At 42.5% G+C, this 19,076-nt stretch overlaps 1 protein-coding gene and 2 long non-coding RNA genes across 6 annotated transcripts in view; 2 read left to right on the top strand and 1 right to left on the bottom strand.

Moving 5' to 3' along the window:
• Positions 1–19,076, top strand: part of LOC132228728 (uncharacterized) — a 58,036-nt gene that overhangs the window by 20,924 nt on the left and 18,036 nt on the right. The gene's annotated exons all lie outside the window — the stretch shown is intronic.
• The window catches only part of LOC132228729 (uncharacterized), a 51,994-nt gene continuing 33,094 nt past the window's right edge, over positions 177–19,076 (bottom strand). The window contains exon 3 of the long non-coding RNA XR_009451422.1: positions 177–1,275. This is a non-coding gene — a long non-coding RNA (uncharacterized LOC132228729). The remainder of the gene's footprint in view (positions 1,276–19,076) is intronic.
• Positions 2,042–19,076, top strand: part of LOC132228726 (cytochrome P450 4V2-like) — a 234,889-nt gene continuing 217,854 nt past the window's right edge. For 2 of the 4 annotated variants that reach the window (XM_059685637.1, XM_059685636.1), the window contains exons 1-7: positions 2,056–2,590; positions 10,529–10,641; positions 12,035–12,120; positions 12,876–13,066; positions 13,447–13,516; positions 15,438–15,564; positions 18,654–18,839. In XM_059685637.1, coding sequence (XP_059541620.1) covers positions 2,377–2,590; positions 10,529–10,641; positions 12,035–12,120; positions 12,876–13,066; positions 13,447–13,516; positions 15,438–15,564; positions 18,654–18,839 — 987 coding nt within the window. In that variant the 5' untranslated portion in view covers positions 2,056–2,376. Of the gene's footprint in view, positions 2,591–10,528; positions 10,642–12,034; positions 12,121–12,875; positions 13,067–13,446; positions 13,517–15,437; positions 15,565–18,653; positions 18,840–19,076 lie in introns of all 4 variants that reach the window. The other 2 variants (XM_059685639.1, XM_059685638.1) reach the window with 2 other exon arrangements.

Below are 19,076 nucleotides of genomic sequence, written 5' to 3'. Positions count from 1 at the left end.
TTAAAGAGTGTTCTTTCTTTCATAGAATAATTCAATCCTCAATACATTAGGTTACTCTCAATGCAAGTAGAATCATTTCTAAAATATGCACTTTCAGTGTTTAAACTGCTAATTATCTGATTGGTTCTGGGCTCTTACAGCTGACCAGCTTCGCAGGATGGAGCCCCACTAACCTGATTCATAAAATCTTCGGTGCTCTCTTTATCAGCCACACTGCCTTCAAAATAAATATACAATTTCTAAGCCTGGGAGTCAAGGTCCATTCAAGCTGGTCCATGCTCCTTGTGAACATTAAGATTGTCTTGTCCTGGTCACCCTGAGCCACCCTGTGCTCCAAGAAGAGGTCCCCTGCACACTTTCTTGAACCCATCATACCCTTCTCTGCTTCGGAGCGCTTCCTGCTCATGTTGGCTGCCTGAAGCACTCCACACTCCTCCTTCTCCACTTCTTGAGGGCCGTGGTTATATATTCCTTGTTTTTCCACAGAGATGAGCAGTGAGTCAGCTATAGAGAAATCCCATGGGTTCATAGCTGTGATAGACTTTTAGAGAGATGAGATCTACTTAAAGATATTAAAGAAAATATATTAAGCAGATGAAATAATATCAAAGTACATAAAATAAAGAATGGGAGTTCTTCTCCATGGACATCTCATAAGGTTGACCAGTGTTTTTCCTCCCAGACATTAGTCTAGTTGCAGAGAACTAAACTTTATTTTCCCCCAAAGATGGCATTACATTATGGACTCTATTCTGCAACTTTAAAAGTTTATCTTTCACTTACTATTTCCTTTTTTAAAATATATTTTATTGATTTTTTACAGAGAGGAAGGGAGAGGGATCAAGAGTTAGAAACATCGATGAGACAGAAACATCGATCAGCTTCCTCCTACACACTCCCTACTGGGGATGTGCCTGCAAACGAGGTACATGCCTTTGACTGGAATCAAACCTGGGACCCTTTAACCGCAGGCTGATGCTCTATCCACTGAGCCAAACCGGTTAGGGCTCACTTAATATTTCCTAAACCTTTTCCATGTCAGGACAGATGGATGACTTAAAAAAAAATCAGTTGGAGAAAAGCCTTAAGCATGTTTCTCCCAGAAGAGGCCATGCAACCAGTACAAGAGCTGCCAGTAAAACGGAGGGAATTGAGCAAAGTAGGACCCAGGGCATTTCTCACTATAGATCATCTTCCTTGGCACCTTCCTGATCACTATGGACCTGCTCCTAGAGAGGGACACTCCTAGCCCAGCGCCTCTGTAGGAAGGATCCCCTGTAGAAAAGAGAACCAGAGTCAGGATTGGGGTCCCGCTACCTGAAGAAGGAAAATTCCTAGTCAGTGAACACAGCCATGGGCAGAATTGGGGCTTCCTTCTCACCATCATTCCCTTTCCCTTCCTTCCTTCCATAGGCTGAGTGGTTTGTCTTTTGAGAGTTACTTCATAATTACTGTTCCTGTATCCAACTCCCGCTCTGCCAGCATCTCTTATCTCTCCCACTTCCAGAGACCTTGCCCTTCATCCTCTCCACCAGCCCCCATGGTCTCTTGGTCCCGAGGATAATTTGGAAACCATTGGGATCACAAGAACGTGATTCAGCTCTCCCGTGACCTGACGACGAACTTTACTTGCTCCCTCACGTTGGAGTCCCAGGTCAAAGTAGGGAGCTGCCCTGAATGACCCTGATGCTCAGCCAGGATGCACCCACCTCCCGCGCAGCCAGTCCCAGGAGAGAGGACATTCCTGGTTGCGCAAGGGAGCATCATGAGGCCAGGCGCCCAGCCAGGGAAAAACTCACCCCAAACCGAACCTCCAACCCGGCGCCCTTTATTTCCATTCTAAAACGTACCGCCCACTCCTGTAACAGAAGTCAGCCCACCCCAGCCCCAGTGCGCCTCTCCATCCTGAGTTGCCCCTAAATTGCACCCATTCTCCGCCCCACGCCACTCAAGTGCCTGCGTGTCTTCTCAGCGCTCTCTGCCTTCAGACTCGGGGTCCGGGCTTCCGTTTCTGCTGGAACCAAACAGAGGCCCGTGCGCGTTACTAGGCGTCTGTCTGCACAGCAACGCGGCGGTGCTTTCCTCCGAGCGGGGAGGCTCCAACCCCGTCCCCAGGGGGCAGGGCGGTCCCTGCACGGGAAGGCCCGCTTCTGGGCGCCTGGGCTGCTGCCTACGGGTTGCGGGAGGAGGGAGAGGCGATTGGGCCGGGCGCCACCTCTTCCCCCGCCCTCCCGGCCCGCTGCGCCCGCCCCCGGGAATGTCGGGACTCCTCCCAGGCCCCGCACTTGAAAGGCAGGGGCTGGAACACGCCCTGGCCCCAAGCACCGGGCCCCAAGGTTCAGGGTCTCAGTCCCCGCGGAGCCGTCCGCTGGCGCGATGGTGGCCGTCTGGCTGGTGCACGTCGGGCAGAAGCTGCTGCTCTGGGGCGCGCTCAGCGCCGTCTCCCTGGCGGGCGCCACCCTCATCCTGAGCTTCCTGCAGATGATGGCGAGCTATGCGCATAACTGGCTACAAATGAGGCCCATCCCCAGCATTTCGGGCGCCTACCCATTCCTGGGACACGCGCTGATCCCGAAGCGAGGAGGGACAGGTAAGGGACTGCGCGCCCGGGCCAGCTGCATCCCCGCCATGGGCTGTGGGGCCCCTTGCAGGGAACCGCCCGCTTCCCCACCTGGAGCAGCAGGACTGGAGCTGCAGGCTGCTGGGTGAGGGGAGACTCTATCACCCCCTGGATAATGGGTTCCCAGTTCTCTCCAGTTTTCATTACACATAAGTGCAGTGTTACTAAACTCCCGTCCTTCTGCCTTTTCTCTTCTCAATTTCCCAACTCCTGGCTGCTGCTATCTGAAAACACCGCCTGTAGCCCTAGCCGGCTTGGTAGGGTTTGATTCTGGTCAAGGGCATATACCTGGCTTGCGGGCTAGATCCTGTGAAGGGCGTGCAGGAGGCAGCTGATCAAACATTCTCTCACATCATTGATGTTTCTCTCTCTCACTCCCTCTCCCATCCTCTCTGAAATCAATACAAATATATTTAATATGAAAAACAACAACAAAAACACTGCTTGTTTTTGCTTCTGTCTTTCCTGTTAAAGTCCTAAAGGCAGACACACTTATAACTTAGTCTATCTCCCACCCACCCACTCCCCCTCTGCAAAATAAGGGACAAGAAATGCACCCCAGACCAGAGGCTCTCCCTGCAGAAATCACAAGACTTGACCATAACTATCATTCCTCCTTGGCCCTTTAAGGAGTTACATACCAACATGAATTATGATGTTAAAGTTATACAGCAAGTTTCAGAAATCTTATTTGTTAAAGAGTGAATTGTTGTTTTTATTGAAATCATCTTTTGAAGAGACAGCTTTATGTTATGTTATGATAGGGGTAGAGGGGTCACTTTAAGTTAGAAAGCTCCTAAAAGTCCCTGGTGTTTGCATCCCCCATGAGGGAGGGTGAGTTATCTCTTAGCACTAGATCTTCGTGGCTGGATAAGTTGAGATGCCCAGAACTGGAAAGATTTGCCCCAAATGACATACTGTAAAATGAGCCCAGAACTAGAATCCAATCACCCCTCCTTTTAACTGAAGACGTTTTATAGACTGAACATCAACTCCAAAACTTAAAGGGTTATTTCTTTTCCACTTTCCTTTCTCCAAATAAAAATAATGCTGTCATTTCAACTTCACAGGAAGACATGAGGCCTCATGGGAGAGTGTTACCAAAATACAGAAAATGTTTCTGGCAGAAGAAATCCGAGTAAACTTTTAACCAACCAAACATCAATGCGACTAATGCTGCAAGTGATGCAGCAGATTTTGATAAATGAAAACTACATTTGTAAACATCATCATGGCAAACACTAAAGGCAGAGCTAATCTTCCCTTCTACCCAAAAGCTTTATAATATTAAAAAATAATGGTAGAAATATAGACCCCTCCTCCCCAACAGGAAATGATATACTTAAGGAATCTCATCATAGGCTTTTGGGGGAATTACTCTAAGAATTGAAATCTCTAGTGAATAAGATCCATTTCAAAACAAACTGTGAGTTATTGGATTATTTTAAGTAATTCTCCTTATAGTTACTTCTGGAGAGGAGAGCATGGTAACACATTATCTTTCTCAAGGGGACTTTTTAATGCATCAATAACTACTGTATCGGGACATGAGACCAACCTTTGCTCCTTTTCTGCTTGTAACCAAACTGCTTGACTTTGACATTTGTTTAAAACTCTTTAAGTTAGAGTGTGTTACCCTTTACTTGTAAACGTCACCATATTACAGTTACTTTGAGGATTAGATTTAATGCGTGCATTTTCTATCTAGACCATTGTCCAGAACTTGGTTTGAATCCATTTTTTCATTGTCAATCATGCACTTATTTGAGGCCCTCCTTTGTGCCCAGCATTGAGCTCAGCAAAATTGGGCATAGGACAACATTTAAAGGTATAGTCCCCATCCTCAACACCCTTGTGTCTTATACAAGAGGCTGTGCCTTTTATTGTGTGGCCACCATCCACATTCTGGCCTCAGAAGTCTCACCTGGAGAATTGCAAAGGCCTTCCAACTAGGCCAGTGGTTCTCAACCGTGGCTGCACATTAGAATCACCTGGGAATCTTTAAAATCCTGATTTCTGGGCCTCATCCTCCGGAAATTCTGTTTCTTTGTTATGGGGTGGGGGCCACAACATGAGTAACAAAGAAACAGAATTTCTGGAGGATGAGGCCCAGAAATCAGGATTTAAAAAATATACCCAGGTGATTCTAATGTGCAGCCAAGGTTGAGAACCACTGAACTAGGCTGTTGAACCCTGTCTGATGCTTTTTCAGTCCTTTTTGTCAACACCTGTCTTCCCCAGCTGCTCCCTGCCATTGGGCCCACCTGAGGCCTTCAAACCACGGATTTTGATTTCCCTGTCTCCTCTTTCATACCAGAGCAAGGCAGTGATTATGGCCATGCTACGTATATTTTGACACTGTTGATCTGTCCTAGCTCTTTTCACAACAATTTAGCCAACAGTTTGACTGGAAGGCATTTTGAATCTGCGTGATGTAATGGTGAAGATGGCACATTGTGTGTCTGGGTGCCTCGGGTACTAAGCCAGGCCTATATTTACCAGCGCTGTGATATTGTGCAACTACTTAGCTGTGCACAACTTCCTCAGTTGTTCACTAACTTCTGTAATAGTGCTTTTCATCTGACTGTGGTGAGGCATAAAAGACATAAGGCATGGCTAACCCTTAGCTCTGATCTGATGTTTACTTACCTTCTACAGCAAATAAACATGACAGAATGAATGTTAGCCATTTTAGAAGATTCATTATTAGGTTTTGAGGGGCCCACATGTGCAAACGCTTTAAACAGTTACTACTGTTTATTCAGTATCACATGCAATGGACATCCCCGCGCTTTAGCCTCCCTCCCGCTGCACTTTGAGCAGCTTGCCCTGAAGCCCAGGGGTGGGGGAAGCTGAGATGGGAGAAGGAGCAGGGAGAGGTGAGTATGTGAACATTTCTTGGCATGAAAAAGAGGTGAAAAGTTTAATAGTTGTTTTTTTTTATGCCATGTCGATCTGTCCGTGGGGCCGAAATTCCCATGTTAAACAACCCGTCAAAATCTCAGGTGCGGTCTGTATTAGTAGCCCCACAGTGCTGTGGGCATTAGTCCCGCTGCTGTCAAGGGGGCATTCCCTTTGCCTAGAAGAAGCCTGGGTACCACATGCCTCCCAGCTAGTCAGCTCTCCTTATCCCTCCCTCCCTAGATTTTGCCAGCAATCTCAGGAGAGTGCCTCATTTCCTAACCTAATTAGAAAGCCAGTCCTCCCGTGACTTCATGTTGTTTGACTTGGGCTCTGTCTAACCGTTGCAAGGTCTTTTCTCTGAGGGCTGGACCCTGTACCCCGATCCTTTAGTCACTGTGTTCTCCCACCCCACCCAACCCCCACTCCGGGTTGCACTCATCAATTTAGTGTTTCCTGACCTGACCCAGAGTTTTGTCATTGTTTGACCTTTCTGAATGCTGGGCTGCATTCCCTGGATGGGGCCTCCGGTATTTCAATACAGAAAGTGTTAACTCCTAAACTTTCCTCCTTACTTCAATGTTGTTGGATTACTGGTTATCCTTTCCCCACACCCACTATAACGACGAGCCATAAAGCAGGACCAGGGCCCCTAACATTAGCTGCATCTAATTCCACCCCCAGAAGCTTCCTGTATCCTTGGAATAGGAATACCAAGTTCTTCACAGATCCCACACACCTCAGTGTTATTGTCCTAAAATATAACTCTGTGGTTCTAGTACTCATCAGGAACATTCAGTTATTGCCTTGAGGCTATATAAGAAAATCTAACTTCTTTAGCCTTCCACACTCCAAGCTCATCTACCAATGTTATCATCCCCATCCTGTGCTTTGGCTAAACCTATAGGCAATTTTCAGACCTCCCTGCCTCTGCTCCGATATTTCTGCTGCTTGGTTTACCCTAACTTCCTTTTTCTTCCTTTAAAAAGCCAACTCATTCTTTTATGCTCAGATGCCATCTCTTTCTTGGAATTTCTGCTGTCCTTTCAATGAAAATCAATAACTCCTCAGACTTAACCTTCTAATTTAACACCCATTTCATTTGATCTGATACTGTGATTTGTACCACAGTGACCATCTCCTCTGACTATAAGTTCCTTGAGAGTAGGAATCTGATCCTTTGGTGGTACACGTTCCTTGCCTGTGGAATCCATGACTGAATTCAAAATCTCACCTGGCATGTAGTTATTGTACCTCCTTGTGTTATGTTCTTCAATATTAATCTTTTCTAATCTGTGATCCTTTATCAGTCTTTCCATACACATCAAGATGGTGACACATTTTCTGAGACAGGTATTGTGTAGAATCGCTCTCAGTTTGGATTTGTATGTTGTTGAGCATGTTGATGTGTGAGCATGTTGTGTTTTCAGGAAGAAGTAAGGTACTTCCATCATATTCATTCTTATATCTGGACATGTCATAGGAAACTGCTTAGATTGATTACCCAATTTCCCTATGTAATCCCTACATTTTCCTTAGTGTTTCTCAGTAATTCTTTTTAGCTAAATGATTCTTTCTTATATTCACTATGACCTTTTTTCCACATTTTTGTTACATTCCCAAACCAAATTTTTTCCTATATCCAAGGAAATGTAGACATAGCCCATTATTTATATACTAGTGGCCCGGTGCATGAAATTCATGCACGAGGGCTGGGGGTGTCCCTCAGCCCAGCCTGCACCCCCTCCAATCTGGGACCCCTCAGGGGATGTCCGTGTGCCTGCGGGATATGGCCTAAATCGGCAGTCGGATATCCCTTACACAATCTGGGACTGCTAGCTCCTAACCACTTGCCTGCCTACCCGCCTGATTGCCTCTAACCACTTCTGCCTGCCACCCTGATCACCCCCTAACCGCTCCCCTGCTGACCTGATTGACTCCTAACTGCTCCCTTGCTGGCCTTCATCACCACCAACTGTCCTCCCCTGCCAGCCTGATTGCCCACAAATGCCCTCTCCTGCCACGACCCACCTCCTCTGCAAAGACAGGTCTTCTCTGCACTGCGTGGAGCTGCGGGACCCCCAGGCCTCACCTTGAGGAATGGCCACCGGGCCCCACCTCAGCTGTGTGTGTGGCCATCTTGTGGCGGCCACCTTTTGGCAGTCATCTTTTGGTAGCCATATTGTGATGACGTCACGCACGAGGGCTACCAAGGCTTTTATTAGTATAGAACAGAGGCCCAGTATACAAAATGTGTGCATGGTAGGTTCCCTAGCAGCTGCCATCCATCGGCTGGGACTTCCTTTGGTCTGCACCGCACCCTGGTGGTCATCACATGTGATAGGTAGCGATGGAACTCCCACTTGGTCAAACTCCCGAGGGGACACTTTGCATATGAGGTTTTTATATAGAGAGATATTGTGTGTATGTGTTTCTCTTCTACTAACAAAATATTTTTAAATCTTACTCCAGCTTACCTTTTATTCTTCAGCTTCAGATAATAAAACTCCCCTTCTTTATAAACCTTTATTCATTCAAATAATATTAGAACTACAGGAAACTTGTAAAAATAATATAGAGTTCACATAAGCCATATACCCAGGAAGCCTCCTCTGATGGTGTTATTTCACAGAATTATTATCATTATCAAACTAGACCATTATTATTTGTCCAATGTTCTTAACAATACTACTGCCCTTATTTGAAATTTACAACACTTCCTAGTGTTCTTTTTCTGTTCCATGACTCAATTCAAAATCTCACCTGGCATATAGGAGTTGTGCTTCCTTGTGTTATGTTCTTCAATATTAATCTTTTCTAATCTGTGATCTTTTATCAGATTAGATAAAGACCTTTACACATTTTCTGAGACAGGTATTTTGCAGAATCACTCTCAGTTTGGACTTGTCTGTTGTTTTTTCAGTTTCATTGAGGTTATGCAGTTTTGGCAAGAGCACCATATGTGACGTTGAAAGCTTTCATCATCATCATCACCATGTGGTGATCTTCACCACTCTAAGATCAGGAAGACAAGGATGCTCACTCTCACCATTTTATTCAAAATAGTATTATAGGTGCCAGTCAGAACATTTAGGCAAAAAAAAGAATGCAGACGACATGATTGTTCATAACGGAAACCCTAGATACTCCACCCCCTGAAATGTTGGAATTAATAAATAAATTTAGTAAAGTTGCAGGGTATAGAATCAATATACAAAAATCGCTTGAATTACTTTATGCTATCAATGGACTACCAGGAAGAGAAATTAAGGAAACAGCCCCATTTATAATTGAATCAAAAGGAATAAAACACCTAGGAATAAATTTAACCAAGGAGGTTAAAGTCCTGTACACTGAAAACTGTAAGATATTGGCTAGAGAAGTGATACAAACTAATTCTATCATTACTTATTCTGTTGCACAAATTGTTTCTGTTTGGAGCATTAGGAACTTTTCAGGTTGGCTGCTTGGTGTTTCAACATGGCCCTCTCATTTTTTGAGCACTTCCTTATTTTCCAGTACCATAATATATTCCACTCTTCTTGTATTTTTTCTGCCTTGGCCCTAAAATCAATGACTTCTCCAAGGGGAATTGGTTTATTTTATTGTAGGACAGTATTTAGAAATACTGAGATCTGGTGCCTGTACTAGAAGTTATATTACCAGAAATCTTGTTCAGAATATCACAGAAGACTTTGCAGCAAAATCACATTTAAGATAACACTTGAAGAATAAGTGTTATTAGACAAAAAGTGGTAGGAATAAGATTTTCCTACAAAGAGAAGAGGTTCTATAGAGGCCCTGAGACCTTTGAGAAGTTGAAAGATTAGTAAAACAGAAGAGTTTTTAAAATTATTTTTTTCTTGAGGTCACATTGGTTAATAACATTATCTAAATTTCAGGTGTACAATAGTATAATTTGATGTTTGTTTACTCTTTTGGGTGCTCACAACCAAAAGTCTAGTTTCCATCTATTACCATTTGTTTAAACCTATTTACCTACTTTGCCTTCTCTCCACTCTCCTTCTCCCCTATAACCACTACTCTGTTGTCTATATCCTTGAATTTGTTTTTATTTTGTTATATTTGTTCATTTGTTACCTTTTTGTTTTATATTTTACATATGAGTTAAATCAAACTGTTTTTGTCCTTGTGTGTCTGACATTTCACTTAGCATAATACCCTTAAGATCCATTCATGTTATCACAAATGTCAATATTTTATTTTATATATATGTTCTTTATTAATTTTGGAGTGGAAGGGACTGGGAGAGAGGGAGAAGCATCAGTGATGAGAGAGAATCATTGATTGGCTGCCTTCTGCATGCCCCACACTGGGGTTGGGCCTGCAACCCGGGCGTATGTCCTGACCCAGTCAACGCTAGAACACTGAGCCATGCCAGCTCTGCTAATATTATCATATCTTCTTTATCCATTCATCCATCGATGGGCACCTAAGGTTGCTTCCATATCCTGGCTATTGTGAGTAATGCTGCAGTTAACATTGTGGCGCATATATCTTTTTGAATTAGTGTTTTCATGTTCTTCAGATAAATCCCCAGAAGAGGAATTGCTGGATCATATCTTAGCTCTAATCTCAATTTGTTGAGGAACTGCAATACTGTTTTAGAGAGGGTGAAAGGGAAGCATCTATCTACCAGGGCTGGAGAGTTAGGACAGGTATCCCTTTCTATAGAAGAGTAGCCTGTGCAGGTCAGGAGAAACTGAACAACCTCGGTGTCCTTGGGGAAGGCATGTCATAAGGTCACCACAAACATCCACAGTGCTTGGCATTTCTCAGTTAAGCAGGTTATTGCATATAAATCATTCATAATTAAATTAGCCTCATAATTCATTCATTAAATATTTAGTAAGGACAACTGTGTGGTTTAGCTTCAAGATGTGAAAGATCTGGGAGATATTGAGAGAGTTGCCCAAAATTAAAAGAGTAAAAAGAAACAAAAAGACACAGTAAGGAACTTATTTAAAATTAAATATTTTCTCCTAGAGTTTTTCCAGCAAGTGATTTATTATACTGAACAAAACAGACATGTGCCAATGGTAAAAGCCTGGCTTGGCACAGTACCAGTAATAGCCATGTTTAAGGCCGAAACTATAGAGGTGAGTCGATGGTGACTATGATCAATGCTTCACTGTATATTTGATGGTGTGAGAATCTCATCAGAATAAACAGCAAATATATGTCCTTATATTTAATTGAATTCAGTACAATGAGGATTCCATTAAATATCTAAGGCTGTGAAGTTGCCATTTAATGCTTTCCTGATATAGTGTGAGTTCTGGGAAGAGTAGCAGCTGCTACATGTCTATACGCATTTGGTATCAGGTAATATACTTGTCCTCCTTTTTGGGGACTCTTCAATTGAACAGAACCATAAATAGATTATTCTACAGGGTAAGCTCATATCATCTCCCACGCACTGTTTTAAGATTGCAAAAATATAAGACTAATAAAATTTAAGTGTTTCCCTTAAGAGGCTCAGAGTATCCATTATACTTTTATGATTTCAAGTTAATTTTTATAAAGAGAACATTAATCTGGTGTTGATGGGGAAGATGTTGTTAATTCACACTATTGAAATTACTCCTAAAAAAATTGTATAGCTATCTTTTACTTATTATCATGACATTGGGAGTATTATCTTATGGTTTGATGACAATGGATTTGGATCAGGAAGTAAAAATGGGAAAAACAGACCTTCTCTTCATGGAGAAAAATTAACAGCAGAATTTCCTAGGGTTGCTGGGCTTGGATACATTTTTCTTACTCATTGTGGTAAAACTCTTAGAGTGTCTCTGGTACCACACTACAGAATCTGGTCCGAAGGAGATACAAGAGGGCCACAGGTGAGATTTCAGCCATTGATGGCCTAGTATAAGTGGGCTTAGTACACGTGGATAGACATCTGTCCTAAGTAGGGAACTGCAGCAAGATCCTGAGAAGCATTTTGTGCATATGCTCATCCCTTTTCCTCTACTTTGGCTGTAGGCAACCTAATTATACCCATAGTTCCCAATGCTACTTATATCCTGGAGACATTCAAATGTGTACCTAGTATAAGCCTTAATCTTGAGCTTCATAACTGCTTTCAGACTATGGCAATTTGAATGCCTCCAATTCAACATACCTGATAACGAACTAGTGATTTGCATCTCCCTAAGTGTGCTCATCCTTTGATTCACCGACCTTCTCTTCCCTCACTCCTACCCTCAATAAACAACTGCACTTGGCTCCTAATTCATGGCAGGAGACAGGGAAGTATCTTGGACATTTTCCTTTCAATCAACTCCAGCTAGTCTCCAAGAGTTAGAGACAGTTGTATGCTCCAACACAAGTTAAATTTCTTTGAGTCATAGTAATGAAAATGAACCACAAAAAAGTAATTGTTATGAAATGTTACTTTAGAAAGTAGTTGTGTTCCAGTCTAGCATTCTTATAATTAAGGTTGCTTTCATATCTCTATCTCTCATTTTTCTTTTCTCTCTTTCTAAGGTAATTTTAACTAGCTCAGAGCAAATTGACAAGTCTTATCTGTACAGGTTTGTAGAACCATGGCTTGGCCTAGGACTTCTCACAAGGTAAATCAGTGTAAATTGGTAAAGCTGTCTTGTGTGTAACTTATGTCAGGCATTGACAGGGGGTAGTTTTCCTGTAGCAGGAATGTGCAGTCGGGTAGTAGGGAAATGCTAAAAAGTTTGGGTGATAATGGGCCTGTGAGAGACAGGAACCCAGGGTGTAGAGTAATCTCCAGCCATGGTATTCAATAATGATGATCACCAGTGTTCCAAGGAGAGTTAGAAAGTCCCAATGTAGAAATGGAGTACAGCACAGGGGAGTTTCGTACCGGGAATTCTTGAAATTCAGTGAAAAAGCAGTCATCCTCAGAGAAGTAACTGGAGCACAGTAACCTCAGTCCTTGAGCTGCCATCCAGCAACAGGACCCCATCAACTGAGAAAGAGGAAGCAGGACTTTGGTGGGGACTTTGGAGACTTCAAAGATATTAGAAATCAAAGTAGACTCATGGAGCTCCTTGACCTTCAGAAGGTTAAGGTTGGATAAAAGGGGAAATTTCTAATTTTTGGAAACTCAGAACTTAGAAATTTAGAAAAATTTTTAAAAATTTCAAATTTGGTGAGTGCTCTTTTAAACATTGGTAATATAGAAGAATATCTAAAATATGCCCATCCTGTAACTGTATATGAATCTCCCCTTGTCATTCTGACCAAAGCATTTGGGAATCTGTAGATTAAGAAGAATTTGTTGTGTTGACTAAGCTTTATTTGCTTTGGATGTTGCTTTTCTCTTCTTTGTAACCATGTCTTGTATTTCTAGTACTGGAAACAAATGGCGCTCCAGGAGAAAAATGTTAACACCCACTTTCCATTTTACCATTCTGGAAGAGTTCTTAGGTGTCATGAATGAACAAGCCAACATATTGGTTAATAAGCTTGAAAAACATGTTGACGGAGAAAAGTTTAACTGCTTTTCTTACATCACTCTTTGTGCCTTAGATATAATCTGTGGTAAGTCTCATGGATTTGTTTCTAGAGCTATGGTGTAAACATGCAATGGCCCAAATAGAAAATAACATTTCACTGGGGATGCAAATGAAGGGGCTAGAAAGGATATTGGCTTCTTTGGGCTGGTCCTTCTGCTAAATTAGGCTCCTGAGAAGCAGTACCCACTGCCAGGGCTTGGAGCAGAGCCAACCTGCCAGGAAGGTCAGAGGGAAGAAGGAGCAGGAACAGGGAGTAGGAGAAACTAAAGGTGCAAGAGTGAAAGGGGACAGGAACAATTCTAAAATATATAAGAATTTATGTCATTTTTGAAGTGTTTGCCACTGGAGAATAAACAGAAGGCATGCGCATGAATTGAATGGTTGCTTCTCTCCCATATTTTGCAGAAACAGCTATGGGCAAGAATCTTGATGCTCAGACTCATGATGATTCTGAGTATGTCCGTGCAGTTTATAGGTAAACAGAGCCCTTCTAATTTTTTTTAAATTGTTATTGATTCAAGCTTTAAAAAATATTGCTAATAATTTTTTGTCTGTGTTGTATCTTTTTCATTGTTTCACAATGAAATATTGCACTAAAAGTCAACCTAATCATTTAAGCATGTATTTTAACAGTTAAGGATTTATTGTATAAAGTGTGGCACACCCAGGCTATGGTATAATTTTAAATGATTATTTTATGATATATTGAGAAATTACATTATGATGATTAGTGATAACATTGAGATAAAAACAATATTTTTAGCATCATAACCACTAGGTTTATAAAATTGTTCATTAAAAAAAACTTGTAGACATTATTCCATAATGTTAGCTGTGATAATTATTTTGTGTTATGTGCTTCTCTTTCTTGTTTGAGTTATTATTATTTCTTCCCATATTTTCTGCACTCAGTATGCATTATTTTTTAATTGAAATAGTCATATTTACAGTGGGGCCTTGACTTACGAGTGTCCCGACTAACGAGTTTTTTTGAGATATGAGCTGTCTCTCGGCCAATTTTTTGCTTTGAGTTGCAAGCTCAAAAAAATTCAGGTTACGAGCCAGCTTCAGATACCCCACGCTAGTTGGCACAGCAAACGTCACAGTGATTTGACATACGAGTAATTTGAGTTATGAGCTCCATCATGGAACAAATTAAACTCGTAAGTCAAGACCCTACTGTACTTTGAAAAATTGCTTGAGATTATTGAAGTATTAAACGGCAGGGCCAGCGTTTGATTTGAGGAATTCTGTCTTTAAGTCCACTGCCCATTTCATTTTAACACATATTAGCTTACTAGAGGCCTGGTGCATGAAATTCATGTACCTGGGGGCAGGTGGGGGATGGTTCCCTGACCCGAATTTCAAGACAATGCAGGCCAGGCTAAGGGACACCACCAGTGCACGATCAGGGCCAGGGAGAGATGCTGGAGGTGGGCCAGCCAGGGAGGGGCCCCGGGAAGGCTCCTGGGCGTTTCTGGCCCATCTCGCTCATTCCCAATCAGCCGGACCCCAGCAGCAAGCTAACGTACCGGTTGGAGTATCTGACCCTGTTGGTCAGTGCACATCATAGTGAGCAGTTGTGCGGCTGTAGCATATCATTAGCATATTAAACTTTGATTGGTTGAATGGCCAAATGAAGGACCAGACCCTCTACATGTAAGGCTTTTATTATATAGGATATAATCTGCCATTCATTACACAAGATACTGACTAGTTTTATAGTGGTCCACAGAACAGAATAACAGGGAGACAAGCATCAAAACAAATACGTATAAACTTATAAACTGTAATAATTGCTTCAAAGAAAAAATAAAATTGACATTCTAGCAGAAAACAGAAATAGGGCCCACTGATTGAGTGACCAGGAGAGGCCACTCTGCAGAATTGACCTGTAAGCTGCTCTCAAAGGAGGAGATCATGTCTAGGTCTTTCTGCTCCATCACTGGAAATGTTGAGGGAGGGACTCGGGACAGGGGTGTGACAGAGGGACACTTCCCTGGAGAAGAGGATAGCAGAGGAGTGATCAAGCAAATGTGTGGACATTAAACAGACAGATTTCACCCCGCCCTGTGGTATAAGAGCTCCAAGCAGCTTGGGGTGGTCCAGAACTCTTCCTGGAGAAATAGAAGGAGTGATCAGATGGCCATCTAGTAAGGATATTTTCTAATGAATTCTTCATTCCCCTATAGGACCCATTTAATTTTTAAGCTTCCTTGGATGTGTAATAACCCATGCCTTCATTGTTGAGCATAAAGCATAGAGCTTTTGGTAGCTGCTGAGACGAATTATCATCGTTGCCACATATTACCCTCATTGAGACCAGGCACCAAATAGGTACTCAAGCAATGCATATTTTTGCTATATCAGCTGATACATTTGCATCCTGCTTATAGGATGACTGATTTACTACATCGAAGAATGAAGACGATTTGGTTCTGGCATGATGTATTGTACCTTTTGTTTAAAGATGGAAGGGACCACAAAAGGAACCTAAAGATCTTACATAATTTTACCACCAATGTAAGTCCTCATTTTTTAAAATGTGGATAAACATACATAACATAAAGTTTATCATAATAGACATTTTAAGTGTACCATTCAGTGGCATTAGGGGCATTAACAATGTTGTGCAACCTCTACCACTATCACTTTCTAGAACTTTTATAAGTGCATGACTCCATGTTTGTTAACATGCCAAGTCATTAATGTTCCCTACTGGGGGAGGATAGTCTACTGGGGGAAGTTGTCTATAAATAAATAATTACAAAATGTAATATGAGCGATGGGAGTTTATTAAGAAACTGGGTGCTATGCTAAGAGAATAAAGACACAGGGTCTGTATTATAAGAATCTTCTGCAAAGTGTTTGGATTAGGCAATGTTTTTCAAAGACAAAAGGCATTTATAGCAGTATCTTACAATGGAAAAGATAAAAATTAACTAGATATTACTATTTAATTTTTAATGACAAGGAAATAGTAATGTTCTGAATATAGTCTGTCTTTGTGTTAAAAGTATGTTTACAAAAGGCAAACTTTAATTGAAAACATGCATTATAATTTAAATGTACTGATAAAAGTGCTGAAGTAATTATATTTGTTCTTTGCTGTAAATTTTAGTTTAAAATATGATGGCATTGCTTCCTGACAATGAGGTACTGCCTCCACCAACAGATCAAGTGATTAGATTCCCTAGATGTTAGATGACTGAGATGTTGGAGTGAGCTGCCCACAGTGGAATATAGCAAAATTGTCTGGCAATAGGTGAAAGGTGAACAGTTTGTATTTTATAAGTATAACTAGAGGCCCGGTGCACAAAAATTTCTGCACTCGGGGGGTGGGGTGTACCTCAGCCCGGCCTGTGCCCTCTCGCAGTCTGGGACCCCTTGGGGGGTGACCACCTGCTGGCTTAAGCCCGCTCCCTGGGGGATTGGGCCTAAACTGGCAGTCAGACATTTCTCTGGCAGTCCAGGAGCCCTTGGGAGATATCTACTTGCCAGCAGGGAGCAGGCCTAAGCTATAGTTGGACACCCTTAGCGCTGCTGAGGAGGCAGGAGAGGCTCCCACCACCACTGCTGTACTGGCAGCTGGCAGTCTGGCTTATGGCTGAGCAGAGCTCCCCCTGTGGGAGCGCACTGACAAACAGAGGGAAGCTCCTGCATTGAGCATCTGCCCCCTGGTGGTCACTGTGTGTCATAGTGACCAGTCATTCTCAGTCATTCTGCTGTTAGCGTAAATTTGCATATTACCCTTTTATTATATAGGAGTGCCTGGCCAGCCTGGGTGAGGGGCATCAGCTTTTTGCAGCTGGCCACAGCCCCTTCAGGGTGGGGGTCCCCCTGGGGTGCCTGGCCAGCCTGGGTGAGTGGCTGATGGCTGGTTGCAGGCTGGCCACACCTCCTTCAGGGTAGGGGGGGTCCTGCTGGGGTGCCTGGCCAGTCTGGGTGAGTGGCTGATGGTAGTTTTCAGGCTGGCCAAGCCCCCCAGCAGGGACCCTCACCCCATGAGGGTGTGGCCATCCTGGGTGAGGGGCTGATGGCTGCTTGCAGGCTGGCCACGGCGCCCAGCCCCCCAAGCTCCCAGTGGAGGCTGGCTGGAAGCAGGTATCTGGGATTTATTTGTCTTCTATAATTGAAACTTTGTTGCCATGAGCGGAGGCCACAGCTGGCTCAGGGCAGGCAGGAAGCTTGGCTTCCTCCATCACCTGGGCAACCAAGCCTCCTGCTTGCTCCAGCTCCCTGGCTGCCGGTTGCCATCTTGGTTGGGTTAATTTGCATATAGTCGCTCTGATTGGTGGGCGTAGCAAAGATATGGTCAATTAGCATCTTTGTCTTTTATTAGTGTAGATTACATTTGTCTTCAAATTTCATGCATTAATATCAGTATCAGTAATGAATGAATTCCAAATTGGATGGATAATATCAAAAATTGTGTACTAAGTGCCAGGCACTAGGGGTTTCACCAAGAAACAAAGAGAGGACATGATGCTTGCCCTTATGGAATTTGGGATCTGTTCATTCAAAGCAGAAGCAGGTTTGGACAATTGCCTGAAAGGAGGAGAAAGTTGAAATGTGTAACCAAATTAAGCTCAGGGGCTTTCATTCTTTTATTCATTCAACACATACCTGATGAACATTTTTTTAAAGGGATGTTTATGTGTTTTTTTAAAATATATTTTGTTGATTTTTTACAGAGAAAGGGAGAGGGATAGAGAATTAAGAACATCGATGAGAGAGAAATAGCAATCAGCTGCTTCCTGTACACCTCCTCCTGGGGATGTGCCCACAACCAAGGTACATGCCCTTGACCGGAATTGAACCTGGGACCATTCAGTCCATAGGCTGACGCTCTGCCCACTGAGCAAAACTGGTTAGGGCCTGATGAACATTTTTAAAATGCCAAGCATTGCTCTAAAGTTTGGAAATATATCAATGAATAAAGGAAAATTTGCTGCTACATTAAAGTTGGAGTAGAAAGTCACTCAATAAGAAATACAATGCCAGGTGGTAAGTAAAATGGAAAAAAGGTAAAGTAGGCTTAGGAAGAGAGTGAGTGCTAGAGACTAGGGTAGCAGTGACCCTGACAGTGTGACAATGGGCAGTGGAGATCTAAAACTAGGGAGGAAGCTAGTCATGCTGGCTTCTGAGGCAAGAGTATTCTAGGCAGAAGGAGCGGCAAGCATACATGGTGATTCTTTTCTCCAATACAACACGTAATTAGAGTGATCTATAATTAGTCTATTATATAATGATTGTGTTCTCATTATGACCCAACTTTTTCTCATGAGCTCTTTCAAGTCACTGGGGCCCTATTCAGGAGACTACTACTCTATTCCCATGTTGGAAAGGCTGCAAAAATAGTCCTTGGGAATTATGTATTTGTCTGACATTAAATTTGTTTTTAAAAGTCTTATCAAATAATGCCTTAAAAATGTTCATAGAAAGCTTTACTATATTTTCATAAAAACCGAAGTTCCTGTTCAGTGAGACAGAACAGGAAAGGCTTAGGAAAAAAAAAATCAGATAAAGAAGCTAGTATATTTTCACAGGACAATGATTATTAGGCCATATTAAATTCTACACTAAAGCATGTGATCATTTAAATCATACAGGTCATCAATGAACGGGCCAATGAAATAAAGAGATATGAAGAACGTAAAAGTGATGACAAGGGCATGACCCTCTCCAAAAGAAAACACAAGGCTTTTCTCGACCTGCTTTTAAATGTGATGGATGATGAAGGGAACAAGCTGAGCCTGGAGGCTATTCGAGAAGAAGTGGACACTTTCATGTTTGAGGTATTTTGTGTTGTCATGTTAGTCTCAGGTATCATCATTAAACAAATTGCAGTTCCTGTTCTATAACAAGAAAATGTTTGTTTTTAATCTTGGGAGTTGCTAAGGATGAAGAAATAGCCAGCACTAATAGATCTGTTAAAGCATTGAATAATAAAATTAGAAATAACATGAAATAGCAAGAATTATTTGTAGCCACCTTTTAAAATATGTTGGAATCCTTGGTATAAGGGATGATCT

The sequence above is a fragment of the Myotis daubentonii genome, chromosome 2 (assembly GCF_963259705.1).
Source record: "Myotis daubentonii chromosome 2, mMyoDau2.1, whole genome shotgun sequence".
Taxonomy (NCBI): Eukaryota; Metazoa; Chordata; class Mammalia; order Chiroptera; family Vespertilionidae; genus Myotis; species Myotis daubentonii.
This window is presented reverse-complemented; position numbering and strand designations above follow the sequence as displayed.